Source organism: Anopheles stephensi, chromosome 3 (assembly GCF_013141755.1).
Source record: "Anopheles stephensi strain Indian chromosome 3, UCI_ANSTEP_V1.0, whole genome shotgun sequence".
NCBI classification, from domain to species: Eukaryota; Metazoa; Arthropoda; class Insecta; order Diptera; family Culicidae; genus Anopheles; species Anopheles stephensi.
The window spans coordinates 17,063,731-17,083,779 of NC_050203.1; the positions used below are offsets into that span (position 1 = coordinate 17,063,731).

The following is a 20,049-nucleotide window of genomic DNA, read 5'->3' on the forward strand; positions in this document are numbered from 1 at the left end:
GTCTGATCAACCAATAATTCAACTGGAGTCAATTATGACCATTGTTACGATAGTCTCAGATTATTGTTGCGAGGGATTCAGTTAAGTACATCAGACATAATTTAGTTCCCGAAGATTTTTTCCTTAAATTGAACAGTAAGGACTTAAAGTCTCTTTGCAATTATCAAAAACTCGCTTCTAATCAGGATTGCGATATTTCTTCCTATCAAGAATATTTTATTTTCCGATTAGATGAAACCATGAATGAACTGTTAGGTATAAGCAATGCAATATTGATCATTTTAGTCCAAGAGAAATTATTCCAGATGATTTGTGGGAAAAAGAGATCAGGAATTTTAAAATGAAATTTGCAATATCTTATGATACAACAAACAAACATAAAATATTCACACTCTCTATCTGAGTGATTCTGTGTTAAACTATTTCCATTAAAAATGAATGGCCTGATCGCTGCTGCTGTGTGTATTACAGTACGATTTCCATCACTTAAGAATATTGTTGCAATTGCTTGCACAGACAGACGCAGGAAGTAAAATGTTTTCAATTGTATATTTCTGAGTGTCGTTCAGCTTGTTGAGGTTCGCATAGCGCTCAGTAGAAGATATCACATTCGGGGGTTTAGGAAAAAAATGCTTCCAGCTCTAACGTAGACCAGTTGCAGCGGATAGAACATTGGACTAATCCTCCTTCACACGAAGGAGTATGACAACACAGTGGTGATCCTAGTAGTGATGTCCACCGTACACCTGCGGGTGATGGGCATGGCCGACCTTCTTGACGACGGCTTCGAAACCGCTGTGCTTGTCCGACTTGTACTCGACCACGCGCTCGGTACCGTCGGCTTCGTGCAGCGAGTACTGTCCCTTGACGACATCACCGTCACGCACTTCCCACTGGCTCTTGTGGTCACCGGTGTGCGGGTCCTTCACTCCATACTCGAACTTGTACTTCGGGTAGGCGTAGTAGTCTTTGGGCTCCTCGTGATGATGAGCGTATCCGCTGAGTCCGTGCTCTCCTCCATAGTATTGGGCGGAAGCAACCACGGCCAGACAGGCGACGAGAGCGAAGATCTGCAAAGAAACACCGAACGGGAACAGCGATCAGAATGAGTGAAAATTTTGGGATTGCAGGAACTCCTGACGTGCGAGCGAAACACTTACTTTGAACATTTTTGCTGCTAATTGGCTGGTTTGAATGTTGACGATGAGAAGGCTAATGTGAAACTGATACCTTACCGTAGCACGCGCCTGCCTATTTATACGCCGGCTGACGACTCCACGATCCCTCTACTCTGCTCGAGCGGGAAGCTTCACGGTAGCGCGAAACCCCAAGCGTCCAAAATGTATGTGCAGCATAACTCGATTGTTATAACATCATGCATCGTGGTGTGATGGTTTCGGTGGTGGGGCAGGCTCCAAGCACGCCAAACAGCACGGCTACCCGAAGGAGGATGGTCCGAGCGAACATGCGACCGGAGTTTTGCTGCTTCGCTTCTGGTACACGATGACAGCCCCGGTGGTCAAGCGGAGGCCAAGCATGGCCCAGATTTTCCCCCATACGCGCCACGGCAAAACTCCCCCAGCAAAAGGGGGTGTACCCGGAGTTTCGCGCACCAGCCGGAGTTTCGGTCCGTTCGGTCACTTATGGCACTGCTGCAACGCCGGGGAAGGGAAATGTATGCACACGGACTGCCCGACTGCCTGTGTTATGTTCTGCTGTTTGTTTTTCCCTACTGTCCAACCGAACGGCACTGTTACCATCCGTGTCCCCCGGGCCGGGGTCCCCGTTTCTGTTGGGCCCGCACAGCCACCAACGACGCCACACACTCGTCTCGATTGCACATAATGCCATTAAATTCAATCAGCAATGTGCATGGCCAGCAATTATTTTGTGATCCATTTTGATCTGACAGCTGGCGGGTGAGAGTAGAATTATGGGGCCAAGTCTGTGTGCCAAGTTTGACACCAAGCCACCCACCGGCGAGCCAACCCGCTCGGGTGTTTGGAGGAAAACGATCATTGGAAAATTGAACCTTCTTGCTTTCGGTCAGTTGCTGCAAGCGAAGTGACGTTCTACCAGTACGTGGATAGGCGATTTCGGCGATTTTCACATGATGCAGTCGCACTCTATGCACACGCGAGTCTGTTGCCGAATGGTGACCTCCTTGCGTGGGTAAGGTGAATGAGAAAACTTTCGCGAAACTGTAGCGAGAGGCTGCTGTTGGTTTTGTAGACGGTCATACAAGGTGGAAGAAGTTTGTTTGCAGCTTTGTTTCACGTATCCGTTAGAACGATGAGTTTTTAATTTGCATCCAATTAATTGAAGATGCACGTGCATGTCCCTGAAACGCAGGTATAAAGTAACATTTGAGCTTCGAAGCCATCATCAGTTCATTCTTCGGCTTCGTCTTGTGAACACACTCTACAGGACATTCAACATGTTCAAGGTATAGTACTGAACGGTGGGCGATCTTTGTGACTCAGCTGACAGTTGTCTGTATTCTCACATCTCGCAGGTTCTTGCCCTGATTGCCTGTCTGGCTATCGTTGCCTCGGCTCAGTACCATGGTGATCACTACGAGCACAAGGAACACTACGCACACCCGAAGTACAAGTTCGAGTATGGAGTGAAGGACCCACACACCGGTGACCACAAGACCCAGTGGGAAGTGCGTGATGGCGATGTCGTCAAGGGAGCGTACACCCTGCACGAGGCCGATGGAACCGAGCGTGTGGTCGAGTACAAGTCGGACGGTCACAACGGATTCGAGGCCAACGTGAAGAACGTAGGACATGCTCATCACCCGCAGGTGTATGGTGGACACTCGTCACATGGACATCATGAGTATGCGCACGGACCAGGAGCCAGCTACACCAATGTGGACAAGCACTACTAGAGCCAAAGCATTTATGATCGATGATGAGCTTGCTGGATTTAAAATGTTGTTGTGCAGGAGAATAAACTGTTGTTGAAATTGAGTTGACGTTTAAATCGTTTATTGGGTCTTTTAGATTCCTTCCCTTGCTTCTTATTTAGTTCAGTAAGAAGTCCAGGTGTGATCTATCTGGCGTGCTGGAATTGAAAGAAAGAACCCTTAATGAAAGAGTCTTTCCGGTTGGTTATGGAAGTGGTCGTTCTGTCAGTCAGTAGGGTCAATTAGTTCTTTGCTAAGTTATTTTACTAATAGATGACATTCTGGAAACAGCAATAGGTCCAGGCCGTGCTTGATGAATTAAAAAAATATTTTTCGTTTTCAAAAATGGTCTTGAAATTGATCTTCGACAAAAGCAAATTCGATTTTTTTTGTAAAATTTTGAATTATGTCTGTATCCTTTAGTTTTTACTGTCAATAAAATGCATTTAACTCATTTTACTTTTTAAGCTTTTAAACCTTGGGAGGCATTGGTTTGCCTTGGTAGATTTTCGTTGTGTTTTATTTTAAGCGTAGCTGGATAATGCCTACGTAAAGCCGACCAAAGAGGAATTCAATGTCAATCCTGCCGAGTGAAGATCCAAGCTGCTACCACCTCGACCAAAGAAATGGCCCGACTTTTGGTTTCATTCACACAAATTCATAAAATAATGAACAAACCTGTAACAAGAAAGAAATTGTCAATCATTATTCATGATATCTACAAATATTCAACAGGATATATTAATCAAAACGAGTACAAATTGAAGACAATTACTCAAAAAGATAGAAAAAAATAGAAATTAAACGATTTCATTGTTATATGAAAACATAATTAAAAAAAGTCAGCATTATTAAAAAGACTTGAGTCTCATAAGTTTTAATACTGTTCTATTGCAATTGATGTTTCTTTTTACAAGTTTTATCGATACTAGATAAGCCTCTTGAAACTGAAAAAGATTGAGTCAAAGCTGCGATAGGGTCTACTAGTGTCGAAGATTTGTAATTGGACTGCAGTGTAGTTGCGACAAGACTAGAGGAATTTTAGTAGTGCTTGTCAACGTTGACGTAGCTGGCACCGGAGTATCCATGATGGACGTGCTGCTCCGGAACATGGACTGGAGCTGGGACATGCACAGGCTTATGCACTGGAACGTGGACGGGGTGGCTGGAGTACTTTTCGGGGTGATGAGCATGACCGACCTTCTTCACGTCAGCCTCGAATCCGTTGTGACCGTCCGACTTGTACTCGACCACACGCTCGGTTCCATCGGCCTCATGCAGAGTGTATGCTCCCTTGACGACATCTCCATCACGCACTTCCCACTGGGTCTTGTGGTCTCCGGTGTGCGGGTCCTTCACTCCATACTCGAACTTGTACTTCGGGTAAGCATGATGTTCCTTGTGCTCAGGTTCACCATGGTACTGGGCTGAGGCAACGATGGCCAGACAAGCGATCAGGGCGAGGATCTATGAATTGAAACACTAATTAATAAACAGCTAACGATGCATACTTTACAAAGATAGGCGTACCTTGAACATGTTGAATGCTTTCTAGTTGATGAGTTGTTTACCAGATGATGTCTGATGAGGTACTGATGATACAGACACCGCAGAGATGCTTTATATTTGATGCTCAGGGACATTATCACTTGGTTGCTTACCTCTTGCTATTTGCAGGCTAATAACCTCATTGAAGAAATTATTGCTCCACCCAAATGCAACTGATAGACAGCAGCAAAGGAGAATGCTCAACAGCGTTATTGTTGCAGGAGTAATTACCTACACATGTTTTCGAATCATTCAGTATCTGAAAATGAGCTACAAGTAACATCGGTTGTAGATCAAAAGTTGTTATACGTTTCAACAAAAATTCTCTCATGTTACTTTTTTTTTATATTTCAATTTCTACCTTCATTTCACGAAGTATTTTTATCACAGTATGGTCTTTAAATATTGCAAAAGAAAATAACGTCGTGAGTGGAGTATGTGGACGGTTTCAACATTCCAGGTTAATTGTATCGATTTCGTAGCTACATTTGGGGGGTACAACAAACCACAGCAATAGCTGATCGGCAGATCAATGAAATAATTATCGATGCAAGTGCTGCGCATCTTCATCTAGCGCTACTGTCTCTCCGATCGAGTATAAAGCATCTCTCCAGCATCGAATCAATCATCAGTTCACTGTCAGATTTCTTTAGGAGAACACATCTCAACTACCAAAACACATTCAACATGTTCAAGGTACGCCTATCTTTTACAACTCGCAGCTTTACCAACTTTATTAACTGAGTATTTGGTCCTTAGATCCTCGCCCTTATTGCCTGCCTGGCTATCGTTGCCTCGGCTCAGTACCATGGTGAACCCGAGCACAAGGAACACCATGCGTATCCGAAGTACAAGTTCGAGTATGGAGTGAAGGACCCGCACACCGGTGACCACAAGAGCCAGTGGGAAGTGCGTGATGGAGATGTCGTCAAGGGAGCCTACACCCTGCACGAGGCCGATGGAACCGAGCGTGTGGTCGAGTACAAGTCGGACGGTCACAACGGATTCGAGGCTGACGTGAAGAAGGTCGGTCATGCTCATCACCCCGAGAAGTACTCCAGCCACCCAGTCCATGTTCCAGTGCATAAGCCTGTCCATGTCCCTGCTCCAGTCCATGTTCCGGAGCAGCATGTCCATCACGGATACTCTGGTGCTAGCTATGTCAACGTTGACAAGCACTACTAAAGGATCTGTTGATCGTCTGCCTTCAATCAAGTTAAATTCGATTGTGATGTAATAAAAAATGATCTGCATAGAGCTATCCTTGACAAAAAAGGAGCAATTAAAGTTTTTTGGTGTTTTGTAGCAATTACTTAAATATTCTCTTCTTAAGATATACTGTTTGGGACTACTTTCCTGAGTTAATTACTGAATATTGCAAAAAAACTTATATGTTACTTGAATGGCTTGTTTATGAGACATCTTTTCCTTCTCACTTGGCCTAACAACTTGACAGGTCATGCCATTTCTGGATTACCAGACTTATTGATAGCGAATAGTTAGATAGTCACTATGGGGAACGTCTCAGATGGGATTTGAGCCCCAGTCCAGCCGTGTGTTTACTGGAGTCGTTTTCGCGTTCATAGCTAATGAACAATATGGATTAAATGACATATTTTTCGTCTTGTTGGTACTTCAAGGTCAAGAGCTATAAACCTGCCATCTGTCGCTAATCAAAATTAAATTTTACCATATAACTTGGTAGTCAGCCCTACGTATGGAGAGACGTTCCAGACAAGAGACGATACACCGTTCTGCCGTGTTAAGACCGGCATCGATACGAACTAAGCCAAAGGACCTTCCTCGAATCTTATCTGATATTGATTCTTATTTGATATGTTAAAATGTATGGTTTGACGGAAAAATTACAGTGAACAAGAACAATTTTGAATGCGAGTATGCTATGGTCTTTGATTTATGATATCTACAATCAAATGATTTGTTTTGCAATGGTTTTTCAACTTGATTTTAAGGGAAATTAGATTCAGGCTATTACTATGAGAAAGGTGAAGAGACAATTAAAATGCAGTTTATATTGAACCTCTTATTTATAGGCAATATTCGACAAGTTTTAGAACACTGCAATATATTTGCAATGATCTCGATGTGTCGAAACAAGTAATTAGCTTTGTGTAGCATGCTTGTTTTTCTCATAACTGTTATTTTGAATTCTTTAGTACACCATTATTTAACCTATTAATTAAAAAATGTATAATAAATAAAAACAACAAATATGCATTTTGATTCATTTACTATTTCCACATAATTTTTCAAATTGAGCTATTTGTTCCGGAACATTGGATTCAGTAATGCTTGTCCACATTGGTGTAGCTGGCTCCTGGTCCGTGAGCGTACTCATGATGTCCATGCGACGAGTGTCCACCATACACCTGCGGGTGATGAGCATGTCCTACGTTCTTCACGTTGGCCTCGAATCCGTTGTGCCCGTCCGACTTGTACTCGACCACACGCTCGGTTCCATCGGCCTCGTGCAGAGTGTAGGCTCCCTTGACGACATCGCCATCACGCACTTCCCACTGGGTCTTGTGGTCACCGGTGTGCGGGTCCTTCACTCCATACTCGAACTTGTACTTCGGGTGTGCGTAGTGTTCCTTGTGCTCGTAGTGATCACCATGGTACTGAGCCGAGGCAACGATAGCCAGACAGGCAATCAGGGCAAGAACCTGCGAGAAGAGAGAATACAGACAACTCAGCTGACAGTCACTAAGATCGCCCGCCGTTCAGTACTATACCTTGAACATGTTGAATGTGCTGTAGAGTGTGTTCACAAGACGAAGCCGAAGAATGAACTGATGAATGCTATGAAGCCGATGAGACGATTTATACTCGGTATTCAGGGTCATCTTCAGCGAATGCATCTTCATTTCAGGGTGAAATTTCACATGAACAGCTGCAATTAATTGACCGAAGCACTTGAGTCTCTTTCGTTTCATCCATAGGAATTAAATTTGCAACAAAACGCAATGTAAGTGTTTTGAGTGCATGTCCATGCTAAGGCTGCTTATTACGATTCATTCTTACCAGAGTCAACAACAACTTTCCACAACATTGTCGGTGTAGTCAAAGTTTAAAATCTCATGTTTACTTCCGCAAACATTGGAAAGTTTTGCTGAGAATATCCTTGACGTTGATATATAAATCTTTTTCGCTATATCCAGCCTATGGACAGTCTTCTTTTAGAATTCACATAGTGAGCACATGATACAAGAATCTCAAAATGTTTAAGGTAACAAGTTTCAAAGTTTATGATTTTTTGTTGAAAAGTAATTGTCTTATGATATTTTCTCTTATCCAAGCTACTTGTTCTGATCGCTTGTCTGAGCATTGTGGCCTCAACTGACTACGACGATGATTACGACCATAAGGAAGACTTTGCCCACCCGAAGTACAAGTTCGAGCATGAAGTGAAGGATTCCCGTACTGGTGTTCACAAAACCTACAACCGACACGAAGAAGACGGAACAGATCTTGGGATCGAGTATAAATCAGATGATCGCAAGGAGTTTGCAGTACTTTTCCAGAATGTAAAACATGTTGATCGTTTGCAGATCTTCCGAGGAAATTCTTCCCACGGACGCTACGAGTACGACCACGGCACAGGCGCCAACAACGACAATGGTGTCAGTGTCGACAAATGCTACTGAGACGACAAAACCAGAAAATGGAACGGAAAAGGCAGACACAGAGAAGCCAGCGAAGAAAAAAACAAGCTGCTGTTAAACATTTATTTTCTCGCACATCTATTTCAGATACATTGTTATGGGTTATGTGCTACCTTTTGCGACTGTTTTAAAATCTGGTATAAGCTCTAATACAATACACATATTAATACCAGAATAATGTTGACCAATAAAACTTAAAAAAAATAATTATTTTATTGTTTTGAACAGGAGTCTTGATAATAAAATTAGTAAAATCATATACCGATTGAGGGGATTAGTTAGAAAGAAGTAGATAGTAGTGTCAAAATCATCAACCAGGTGTTCGATTGCTTCTGAACCGTCTTCTCTTATGCAAGACTGACTATTCAGATACAAGAAAAATCAGGTTCAAAAAGCCAGATATGGCTATACAAGAACTCTCGATGAGTTACAGCGTTCAACTTCAATAAATCTGAAACAGTTGATGACCTTCCATTTTTGGCCCTATAACAGCATATGTTGGACTATCAGGCCCTATTGAGATAGTCAATAATTCAGTGAAAAGGCATGATATATTGCATTTTAACAGTATGTAATCTTCTTTATTACATCACAAACGAATTTGGCTTGTTTGAAGGCAGACGATCAACAGATCCTTTAGTAGTGCTTGTCAACGTTGACGTAGCTGGCACCAGAGTATCCGTGATGGACATGCTGCTCCGGAACATGGACTGGAGCTGGGACATGGACAGGCTTATGCACTGGAACATGGACTGGGTGGCTGGAGTACTTCTCGGGGTGATGAGCATGACCGACCTTCTTCACGTCAGCCTCGAATCCGTTGTGACCGTCCGACTTGTACTCGACCACACGCTCGGTTCCATCGGCCTCGTGCAGGGTGTAGGCTCCCTTGACGACATCGCCATCACGCACTTCCCACTGGCTCTTGTGGTCTCCGGTGTGCGGGTCCTTCACTCCATACTCGAACTTGTACTTCGGGTACGCATGATGTTCCTTGTGCTCGGGTTCACCATGGTACTGAGCCGAGACAACGATGGCGAAGCAGGCAATAAGGGCGAGAATCTACAGAAAACGACTCATTCTTATTAGAATAAACTTTCTCCAAACCCACCACATTTCACTCGAGCATACCTTGAACATTTTGTTTTGTTTTCACTTTTCCACACTTCACAGTTGTTCACGTTGAGATAGCTTTGAATGAACTGATGATTTGTTTGTTTCGGTTCATGAATATTTATACCAAAAGTAGTAGGTATGGCACTTTTTTGACTGAATCTGCCGAGATGCCCTCATCATCTCATTACTCCCACCGTATCTGGTCGGGTCAGTCGCACAGACGCTACGCCGAATCCGTTATGCCTGAACTTGAGCGTCAAAAGTAATTCGTTACTCTGATCCACTTTTTGACTCTATTTGCGTACATCGGGTTATTATCTGCTTGCGCTTTTTCGGCTGATCATTGCGCAATGGTTAATGCGAAATCTTTCTTAACTTTCGCCCGCGCATTGCACGATGGAGTGATCGAGAAATGTGTTCATGACGGGTGTTGGTTGAGAGGCGAAACAGAGGCATTTGATTCTGCAAAATGTTTTAAATGAAACAGCAAATGAAGCTTTAATAGGGTTGTTGATGTTTTTTGTTGAGCTAAGCCTGTTTAAAAATGTTTAAATATATTTGCAATAGTTTATGTGGCTGACCCTGAGTATCCAGGTACTTCAAATGCGTGTTGTGGAAGATTTAGGAATTCAGCAAAGAATTTTTTTCAAGCAAGGCAATTTTTACAGGGTTTTTACAGGACCAGCGTTCAAAGCCCATCCGGTCCGCCTCCCGGACGCCATAGGGGAAAAATCACGTCAAAGGAAGCTAGAAATGGCAGGAAAAGTCCTTTTGAGAGCAAAAGGAAGGCTCTTTATTCCATATTTCACGAGACACGTGTGAGAGGAGTTTCGTACCGAGAACACAATCCATATTATTTTTCATAGAATCAATTTGATTGCACATCAACAAGTACAAAAATAATGTTGACAGCACTCATTAGAACAATAACTATTATATTTATATTTTTTTCAGTAAATGATTTTAAACTGTATACCTTTAACTACGACTATTTTTCCAGTGAATTTCAAAACTTCTTCTCATGAAGGATGATTTATAAGAGATCTTGAAATATTTCATAAGTATTGTATTGCCTTAAAATTTCGGACAGGTTGTGCATGGGGGCAATGAGCATGAGAGCATGAGATTAGCTTCGGGAATATCTCATATAGAACTTCACACATTTGCAACCGAGCATGCCCGAGATAAGGCAAAATAACAGAGGAAAATGCTTTGATGTTTGTTGTGTATTTTTAATTGCCTATGCTGTTTTTTCAATCTGTACGATAAGTTAAGTAATGCAATAAATGAGAAAATTATTGATGAAATTTTATATCAGTATCAAAATTAATTAATCACATTTTATTTCAAGTAATCTAGAACATAATTTTATTCTGCGCTGTACCCTGCTTCTGGCATTGCAGTGTTCTTTAAATCAAACTGAATTACAACACCCTTTTGAGCAATACGGCCAGGCTGTTCTTTATGAATAAAAAACAGCGACATCCTTCTGAATTTGCCCAGTAAAGAAAGGTACATCAGAATCTTCATTCATTTCATTAGAAGGCAAGCTGATATTTCGAAATGATTTTGATGAACACATCTCAAGATACCAGCCCATTTGTGATATTTAATTGTTCCCCAACGATCAACGGATTAACTTCAATCACAGACAGGTTTATTAATAAAAGAGCACGAGCAGTTTGCAATCGGCCAGCTTCACCCAGGTAAGCTGGGTGGGTCGGACGTTTGCCCAACAGTATTTGCAGTAAACGATAATAAATAATCTTCTCCTATAGAATGCGGTTCGGATTGGGGTTTTGCAATTATCTAGATTAATCTCAACGGCATTTCCCGATCAGCCAGGTTCGTTGGCATCTTGGACGACATCCGCAAAACATCTGCTGATCGCTGAGGCAGTGTTGGTTGCCGCGCGTTGCGCCTTAGTGTTGCTTCCAGACCTTGGCGTAGCTGGTGGCACCCTTGCCATAGTGATCGCCGGTCGCGTACGCACCAGCATAGTTACCGATGTAGCCGTAGGCGTTGTGCTGCTTGACCGGTTCCGGATGGTGGGCATGGCCGAACTTCTTCACGACTGCGTTGAAACCGTTGTGGTCATCCGAGGTGTATTCGACGACACGGGTCGTTCCATCGGCTTCCTTCAGCATGTATCCACCTGCGAAGAATCAACCGGTAAGATTATTGCACCGGACTAACACTACCTTAGGAGAAGCTCAAGATACATACCCTTAACGACATCACCATCACGGAATTCCCACTGCTTCTTGTGATCGCCGGTGTGAGGATCATCCACACCGTACTCGAAGCTGTACTTGGGGTATGCGTTGTACTCGTCGTACTTCTTGGCGTAGCCAGCATCGTACTGTCCGTACTGGTAGTTATCGTACAGGTGAGAACCGTGCTTGCCACCGTACAGGCTGCTGTAGTCGTTGCCCTCGCTGTAGCTGGTCGCCGGTGCCTCGTGGTGTTGGTACTCGTGCGCCTCTCCGATGTACTTGTCGTTACTCAGAACGAGCTGAGGCTCCTGGTACTGGTGGTGGTCCTGGAGCAGCTCCACCGGGTAGTGGACGGCCAGCTTAGGTTCTGGCACATGATGGACATGCTCGAGCACGTGATGCTGCTCCGGTACGTGGTGGTGCTTCGTCACGAAAGCATACTGAGCCGGTTCCACTGGGGCCGACTGGACAGCCGTTGCTGCCAGGACCGCAATAGCAGACACAAACTATTGAAGGAGATTTACATCGATTAAATAAATTATTTGAGAACTATGGCTCCGGATTATTATGGGAAAAGTATTGCTATTTAAAGAAAGCTAGGAGTTACTAGGATCACTGATACTATTCAAGGGTTATGGAGTATTGGCCGAGATTGATAGCACTTTGAAGATCGTATGTTTCCTCAAATTTGGATACTTCAAATTCACAATATTCACAGTTCCAAACAGGGTCCTCAAGTATTTCCAATCACTCCACTTGAGTCCTTAACCGTAATACTACAAAACCCTTCACGACTTAGTCACTAGCTCACTCGGGAAAACTCACTCGCAACATTTTCTTCCAAACGGATTCTTCTGCACGTCACAAAAACTGCACTGAGGAACGGTTGCTACTGCTGCTCCGGAACTGCTGGATCCGCTGTTGTACCTTTGCAACGTTAAACTGCACGTCTGATGGTGTTCTGTGCCCGACCGAACGGTTTTATATGGTTGGAGCATTTTTCCACCTGCCTACTAAAAGGTTGCAGCAGAAGTTCGACCGAAAACAGCCCCATCGCGCACATACACACGCCCGTGCGCCATTGATTCTCGAGGACACAACCAACCGTCAGCGTCACCTTACCTCTCCCCCCTGCACCAGCTCCTGCAATCTACCCACGGTTACGGCTTCGGTTCAAAGAACTTCAAAACGGACATCAGTGGCAATTAATTGCAGGCAAACCAAAGGTGCGGGTCTACGGTGTCGGTTCGCCGCGAGTCTCGTGAACTCGGCAAGGGTATTCGGGCCGTTCTCGCGCACCGTGTGTCAAAAACCCGTGGCACCATAAACATTAACAACGGGCTCGCTCGAAATCGGCGCAAGCATCGGCACAATAGATGTCTTCAGCGGGCGTTTTCCACCGACCGAAGGAAAAATAGAAAACGGTACAGAACTGCGCCAGTGTGTCAGTCGGCGTGTGCACCGACATTGAGATTAATTTTTTCCACTTCCACCAGCTCTGTGGAGGTGTGGAGGTAGGGCAGTGGCGATGAAAAGCACTTCACGCATGCGTGCCATCAAATCGTCGCACGTGTGACGTACGCTTACGCCAGGGGGGGTGTAAAGGTAACGCATGTCACACCCCTTTGCAAGTGTCTTACAAGGAAAGACTTTTCCGTTGCGTGGAGTTGAAGGTGCAAAACAAAAAAACAAGGGTTGAGTCGGTTGAATTGACCCCAAAAGCACTGCTGCACTCGGGCTAATTAGCCTACCGCCCATTAGTGTATAGATCGCTTGAATGTGCAAAGGTTTTGTGTTTGTTACGGTTACGGTGTTATTTCTGCTTCCGAACGCCCTCCGATGGGAACCGGATTGCGACACCAGTGGCCACTCGATGTTCGCTGGGGCTTGTTGCTGTGTTGCTGGCGCTCTGTTGCAAACATTAGCATACACTGGCAGCAAGAAAACAAGAACAGATTGCCAAAAAAAAAAATTTTTTTGCCTTTGACAGATTGCCTTTTTTCTGTTGAACTTCTGCAGGCTCGTCGAATAGCATACCGGGAAGGTGCATTTGGATGCATTTTGAAGTCAGTGCAATGAGGCATGTGGCAGTGTTAATTAGCAATGTTGAACGACATTCCGATCGAGTTTATTAGTATTGCGTGCCAATGATTTGTGTGTCACTCGAGCAGGACGATGGTGCGATGGGGCTGCCAGTCGTACGGCTCAGACGCCCTGATACGTGACACAAGGAAATTGGTTATACTTGTGATCTTGACCACGATATTGGCTCGAAACAAAATAAAGGGTAAGGGTTTGAAAGGTAACAAATTAGTTGTTTTAATTACCGGCTGGATGTTCCAACCGGTTGATCGTGCTAAACAGTTTAGAAAATGTTTGTAGGACACCATCAGACAAAAACCCATGCTTGGCCCCTCATTTTCTTCAACCACCCCTTAATAGTATGCGTACGCTGATCCTTATCAGGACCGTGATTAATGAATAAGATTATCAGTCGTTTATTTATCTTTGATTGGCTGCTATATTTTGGTGATTGATCTATTCCTGCCTTGCGTAACGCTCGATATCGATATGCTCCACGCACGCATATTGCATAAATTGATTAGCGCATTATGTATCGGGTGTTTTGTTTTTTGCTTCAGGAGTTTAGATATTTATCAGCACGTTTTTGTCTCGAGATTTTCTCAATCCCCTCCCCGGGGGAGTGTCGAATAGGGGCACGGTACAAGGAAATTAATTATCAATCTTTGGTGTGCCGTACCGTGGTAAGCGGTCCGGAAATGCGTCCGTCAACGCAACGTAAGTTATGGTCCGAAGTTCCGAAAGAAAAAGGCAACAGTCCCGTCTGTAGCTCGTAAAACAACGCTTTCCCATCCGTTGTGCCCTGGTGCAGTTTGGAGTTGGCTCGCGAGCAACTGTTTGAGATGTTGAACGGTTGCTGCGCTATCGAAATGGTGGCCGGTGGTTTTATTGGTTGTGATCGGTTGTACTATGTGTTAATCGCTTTGTAGACTTTGTTAGTGCATTAGGTGAGTTGTTTTTGTGTATAATTTTATAGGAATTTTATAGTAAATTTGATTACTTTGAAACCTCCTGACCTTATTCTGAAGCCTTCTCACAAGTGCCCTCCACGTACAGACGAAGGTTGGCGAATCGAAAGCAGCATAGAATGATCGAAATTAAATAGTTCCGTGCAGCACGTGCAGCGGCATCGAACCTGACACATTAATTGAGAACTGATCACTTTTCGTGATCTTCCAACACCATCATTATGCAATATCTGGCTCGTGTTCTATCAATTACCGCACACATATGCTCTGCTGCTTCAAGCTCACCATTTGACCGGCTACCATAGACGGCCTTTCTCATCTCGTTGAGCTTCGGGCACGTTTGGTGGCATAAAAAGTGCAAAAGGAAGGAGCGCAAAAAAGGAAAACCCATTCCAACCATGCCTGTCTGTGTTCAGGTCCCCCACCCCCCAGTGGTAGAGGTGTTTTTATATGGTTCATGATGAAAGTTTGATGTCGTGCCATGACCAGCGCAATTTTCGATGTATCCATTTTCAAGGCAAACGGCTAGAAAATAGTGGCCGAAGAAATCTTTGTCACCTTCTTTGCTTTCGATGGGGTAGGGGTTGCATCTCAAGGTGATGACAGGGGGCGTCTCGTGTTCGATTTATAGTGAGCTGTTTTACTTTTTTGAAAAACTGTGATAGAAGATGAGTGATAAATTTAAAATAAATAGAAAAAAATATTTCTAAAAACAATCCATTGCTATCAACAAATTGCTCACTAGACTTATTTTTAGAAGGCACTGTTGTCACTGGAATCGAATCGAAAGTACTAAGCGCCCCACCAACGCACCCAGACTGGCTGTGCTGTTCGACTGGGCTGTGGTCACTGCACATTGGACCGAGCGTTGCAAATTCCTGAGCAAAACAATCAACACGTACAAAATTGCTGCTTCGCTTTGTAACGCTTGTTCGGGTGACGCCGCATAGCCGATCGTAATTTTTGTTTGTTTTGTGTTTTATCGATTTCAACATTTCAATTGATGTGGGGAACCGTTTTATAAGACAATTGAATATAAAGGTTGCAATGAAAAAATTTAAATAGATCAGAAATGAACTTATTTTAGGAAATATTTTTGGTTTTTCTGAATTTATGTTTCGATAACTTAACTTGTAGCTGAGGTCCAGCATATAATTCAAAATCGTTTGTTATATTAGATCAAGACTGGTAAGAAAAGAAGATTTGGTAAGAAATACTCTAGCTGCCTGACATGTCAGTAAGATTATGGTAAATTCAACTGACAATTGTTTAAGTTTTTCTATCAATAATACACAAAGAATAAAAAAATGGGTTTGGCTGGGAAGACCAATACCAATACTTGACGCTTGACTCTATTGAAGATGACGATGACAAGCAATACAAGTTGAGGCAAATAAACTTTAAAGTACAAAGTTACAACGGTTATCGAACGACTCGGAAGTAGCTTCTCAAGAAAGTGATGGCAGCTGAGACTATAGATGACAGAATAATCTGAAGGTAGCTGAGGAGAAGTAGGACAACATTTGTTGGTAACACATAAGCAATTAAAACCACAAAACTCTACAAGTGTTTAATAGTGAATTAACTTTTTTATCGATCACTTTGAAAGTAGAGTAAGTTGTTGTTTGATTTAAGATACATTAAATAAAAGCTTATCGTTTTCGAATAACAATCAGCATGATTTTAGTGATGAACTGCTCCGGCTTATTAGGCTCTACAATCTCGGGTCTAGGACTGCTTTTCCTAGCTTTCGGTAATAGGATTTTAACCCATAGCTCTTCGATTTTGCTGAGTGACGACTGGTGCCCTAATTGCATCGTCCACCGGACATACTTCCTGTGAACCTTCTTTTATTTTTTTCAACCCCTGGTGATGACATAAAAATGTTTAAAAAACTGTTAGAAAAACAGAATAATACTTCTTGGTTTGGCAAAGGCAGTTGTATGAACTTGTAACCACTTCTTTCCCTCATCGCCTATGCAATTTTTTGTCGTTGAGAAACTTGCTTCATTTTTTTTAAACCAATGATTTGCATCGATGAACGTTATCGGTGATGTTACGATAGTAAAAGCAACTTCAATTGCCCGCTGCAAGATGGCCGCTGTTTCGCTACCCACCGATAAAAGGACCAGCGGGCGGCAGTACTATCGCAATATGTTTGCCATTCCAACCGCTGGGTGTCGATTATGTTTGCAATGCTTAACATTGTTTGCGCTTCAAATTTATCCCTTGCGCCAGGAGCAAGCTTTGTCATCGACAGAGAACTCACACATACACACCGTGGGGTGCGACACTAGCGGGACAGGAAAATTGACCAAACTTTGATGCAATCGTGAAGCAATCGTGTGTTAAGAGCTGTGGGCTTGCGACCACTGTCCGCGCACATTCCTGAGAGGTTGGCCCACACGGGTGGGTGGCGATCCCTGGGTAAATACAGGTACTTATCGAAATGAGTTCAGGCTGTGAGACATATGGGCCGATCGTCGGCCGATGGCTCGATTAGCGTAACATGACAAAAGGCAAAAAAAGAAACGCAAAAAACCCAACAGCCCTATGCTCAGCCACGGTGATTTTGATTGAAGGGGAGAAAACCACCCCAGTGCTACATGCTCTTTATGCTCTCCTTTTTGGGGGCCACTAGGCCAGTGGCAATCTTTTTTTTTCTTTCACTGTCGAGAATTGTGTCTGTGTGTTTGTGTGTGAGTGAGAGTGTGTGAGCGTTTGTATTCATAATTTTTCTTCGCTACCAAACCGCGGACAGGGAAGGAGGCTGGCCAAGCATATGCGCGTATGCACACGTGTGACACACGGGAAACGGTTTCGTGATGGACCGCTCGACGCAAAGCTTACTATTGCCACAGCGAACGAGAGCCACGGCGATCAGCGTTGATGGGCATTGGGCAAGCCGAACAACTCCACAAGGGTTGTTCCGTGTTATGGATCAATCGTAAAGTAGGGAGAAGAAGAAGAAAAAAAAAAGGCAGTCGAACCTTAATTGCTGCATCGGTTTGTGGGCTGATTGATCGCTTTATTTCGTTATGAATGCTGATCGTGCACCCAGTGTGGGGTGCCTCTCGGTAGGGATTTTTTCACAAACAGATGACACTTTAATAACTGTTTATTTGGGGTGGGATGCAGGAGCCCCGGGTGGTTGATAATGATGGGTGGTTAATTTTCACGAGCATGCAATTAAAACAGTTCTTCAAATTGATTTTTCGTTTGTGTAGGAGCAGTCGGGAAACGCGTGTGCATTGCGTAGGGAGCTCGAAATGGTGAGTTGCAGTCAATCTGATCAATTCGGCGAAGGGCGTTGAATTGTGTTGCGTATTGTGACATGGTATGCTTATGATTTTGGAGGAATCTGATGAAACAGACGAGCCTTTTCTGAAACGTTTGGTGGGTTAAGGATGTGACCCATTTCACACCATAATTTACCATAATTTTCTGAGATAAAGCAGTGAATGTGTTTGAAACTTCTGGTCAAGCTGCGTTTGGTAGATAGTTTTTGCATAGATTCATTAAATAAGTGAAACCTTCAGGGCAGCATTAAAAATGATCTTTTCCGTAGAGAAAATAATCAACCTTTAACCTAGTATAAAGGTGAATTAAATCAAGGAAGTAATAGGATAAGACATCCTGACATTATTATTCAGTTAAGAAAAAGAGGAGATGAAAAAGGTGGAAAAATTGAGCATAATTCAGCTCTTTTACATAAATATTTCGAACTCGGAAAGTCCGGAGGCTGAGCTGGTAGTGGCGCTGTTCTTTTCAAACGACAGGGCAGGCTTGACGATTCTCATTCGTTCTCGCACAGTCGTCTTGTTTTTAATTTTTTTAACATAAAAATCAAATTTTTACACAATTTTATAAATTTTTAATTTAAACATGTTATGTTTTTATATAAACGAGGAATAAATTCGATCATCCCGACTATAGTTGGGACGTCATTTTCATTTTATAGGAATGCAAGGGTATACTGACATCCATTATGAACTTTAAGAACACTAATGAACTAATTGTCATAGAGAGTTGACAAACAAATTACTCAAATATCATTAGTCCCTTACCTTATCACGGTTTGTGCATTTGTTTAGAAAATTATTTTATTTAAATGAATTCAATAAAATAACTTTGAAATTAAATGAATAAAGGATAATTAAACGATTGATTGAAAGTAATGTTTCACCTTCTTTTCGTACGAAAAAAATAGAACCGTTCCTACCAAATCTTACCCCACTTTGCATATTTTAAGCTAAACCGCATCGGCACACTGCGCAGTCAATAAGTCAAGTTAATTTAATTCGCGGAAACAATCGCGACCGGCGCGTGCCTGATGCGGTGTGCTACCGTTGTGCGGTGCAGTCTTCGAGTTCGGTCCGGCACCACGTTCGGAGCGCAGAACGAATGACCTACTTCTGGCCGAATGAAGCCTACTCCACTAAAGAGTGTAGTATAATAATAAAAAAAAACAGTTGGACTCTCTCACACACACACACACGCCAGAGCTAAAGCCTTCGCGATTGATGCAATAAGCGTGCGCGAATGAAGCTGAAAGTGAAGAAAATTATGTTGAACTTGAATTCGGTTGTTGCGAGGCATTGCGGGTGGTGCGCGGTCGATGCTATTAGTTTTCTTTTGCTCCACTCGCGCGCGTGTGTGTGTGTGTTTTTGCCTTTCTGCTACTTCTTTATTATGCTGCTCCTACGCTCACGTACGCTCGTTCACCGTATTGCACCCCATGCTGGGTAAGCTCTTACCGTGCGACAAGAGGCTGCACGCCACGGATTGGGCGCCAGGCCAACGTTTATTTGTTTGTGATTAATGAGAGTGAGAGTTTTTCCCTTGTTGAGGGAGGCACACACTTGGCTCGAACCCACGAGCACTTTTCTTATATCAGCGCCTTGCTGTGGAGCGTTCGCGTTCGAGTGATGATTGTTTTTCCCGAAGCCGCTGATGATGAACAACAATAAAACCGGACCGGGATGGTTGTACCGGGCACGGACGGGTCGATTGTGTAACTGCCGCTTCCCGATTTGTATTGGCTACGAATTGGGTTGAAATGACGCGATTATGCGACAGCAGACGCGAGAAGCTCGCGCTGTTTTGTCTGAAGATTAATTCCTGCTCCTCATTTGACTGGCATCAATGTACATTGTTGAAGCTATTTGTTAAGGGATTGCTGTTCAAAAGAAGGATTAGCTTAAGCATGTCTTTTGCGATACATTGAACAGCTTCCTTGTTTTTGTTTTTGGGCTTGAAAAGTTTGTTAAAATATTTTGATTTAATAATTTTAAATTGAAAAATGACTTACATAAATTATTGTCCTTTTTAACCAATAAATTCATGTTTATGACAGGACGCCATTTTCAATATTTACGCGAAAATTACTTCAATAAGTCTGGTGTTCTTTTCATAGAGAAGTTAATGTAATACTCAAAATACATGCTACGATAATGTAACACTCAAAATACAATGTCTAAGTGGAATGCACCCTTAAAGTCATATCATCCCTTGTACTAAAC

The 20,049-nt window shown here is 43.1% G+C and overlaps 7 protein-coding genes across 7 annotated transcripts; 3 read left to right on the forward strand and 4 right to left on the reverse strand.

The window, feature by feature from the left end:
• Positions 1–532: 532 nt before the first annotated feature.
• LOC118514615 (cuticle protein-like) lies at positions 533–4,453 on the reverse strand. The gene is made up of 4 exons (XM_036061612.1): positions 4,445–4,453; positions 3,966–4,381; positions 1,161–1,284; positions 533–1,070 (listed from the first exon to the last, which is right to left on the reverse strand). Exons 1-4 carry the CDS (start codon positions 4,451–4,453, stop codon positions 723–725), a joined length of 897 nt encoding a protein of 298 aa, XP_035917505.1. The 3' UTR covers positions 533–722.
• Positions 2,401–2,973, forward strand: LOC118510900 (cuticle protein 19-like). Its single transcript, XM_036053287.1, has 2 exons — positions 2,401–2,446; positions 2,516–2,973. Exons 1-2 carry the CDS (start codon positions 2,438–2,440, stop codon positions 2,894–2,896), a joined length of 390 nt encoding a protein of 129 aa, XP_035909180.1. The 5' UTR covers positions 2,401–2,437; the 3' UTR covers positions 2,897–2,973.
• Positions 4,454–5,149: 696 nt separating the features above from the next.
• On the forward strand, positions 5,150–5,736 carry LOC118514616 (cuticle protein 19-like). Its single transcript, XM_036061613.1, has 2 exons — positions 5,150–5,158; positions 5,222–5,736. The coding sequence occupies exons 1-2, from the start codon at positions 5,150–5,152 to the stop codon at positions 5,645–5,647; spliced, it is 435 nt and encodes a 144-aa protein (XP_035917506.1). The 3' UTR covers positions 5,648–5,736.
• A 966-nt stretch (positions 5,737–6,702) lies between these two features.
• On the reverse strand, positions 6,703–7,345 carry LOC118510895 (cuticle protein 8-like). Its single transcript, XM_036053279.1, has 2 exons — positions 7,216–7,345; positions 6,703–7,146 (listed from the first exon to the last, which is right to left on the reverse strand). The coding sequence occupies exons 1-2, from the start codon at positions 7,339–7,341 to the stop codon at positions 6,766–6,768; spliced, it is 507 nt and encodes a 168-aa protein (XP_035909172.1). The 5' UTR covers positions 7,342–7,345; the 3' UTR covers positions 6,703–6,765.
• Positions 7,346–7,496: 151 nt separating this feature from the next.
• LOC118510908 lies at positions 7,497–8,288 on the forward strand. The gene is made up of 3 exons (XM_036053297.1): positions 7,497–7,709; positions 7,780–7,961; positions 8,032–8,288. The coding sequence occupies exons 1-3, from the start codon at positions 7,701–7,703 to the stop codon at positions 8,201–8,203; spliced, it is 363 nt and encodes a 120-aa protein (XP_035909190.1). The 5' UTR covers positions 7,497–7,700; the 3' UTR covers positions 8,204–8,288.
• A 415-nt stretch (positions 8,289–8,703) lies between these two features.
• LOC118514617 (cuticle protein 19-like) lies at positions 8,704–9,285 on the reverse strand. Its single transcript, XM_036061614.1, has 2 exons — positions 9,277–9,285; positions 8,704–9,207 (listed from the first exon to the last, which is right to left on the reverse strand). Exons 1-2 carry the CDS (start codon positions 9,283–9,285, stop codon positions 8,782–8,784), a joined length of 435 nt encoding a protein of 144 aa, XP_035917507.1. The 3' UTR covers positions 8,704–8,781.
• Positions 9,286–10,906: 1,621 nt separating this feature from the next.
• Positions 10,907–12,420, reverse strand: LOC118510891. Its single transcript, XM_036053276.1, has 3 exons — positions 12,303–12,420; positions 11,488–11,983; positions 10,907–11,416 (listed from the first exon to the last, which is right to left on the reverse strand). The coding sequence occupies exons 1-3, from the start codon at positions 12,309–12,311 to the stop codon at positions 11,184–11,186; spliced, it is 738 nt and encodes a 245-aa protein (XP_035909169.1). The 5' UTR covers positions 12,312–12,420; the 3' UTR covers positions 10,907–11,183.
• Positions 12,421–20,049: the final 7,629 nt, after the last annotated feature.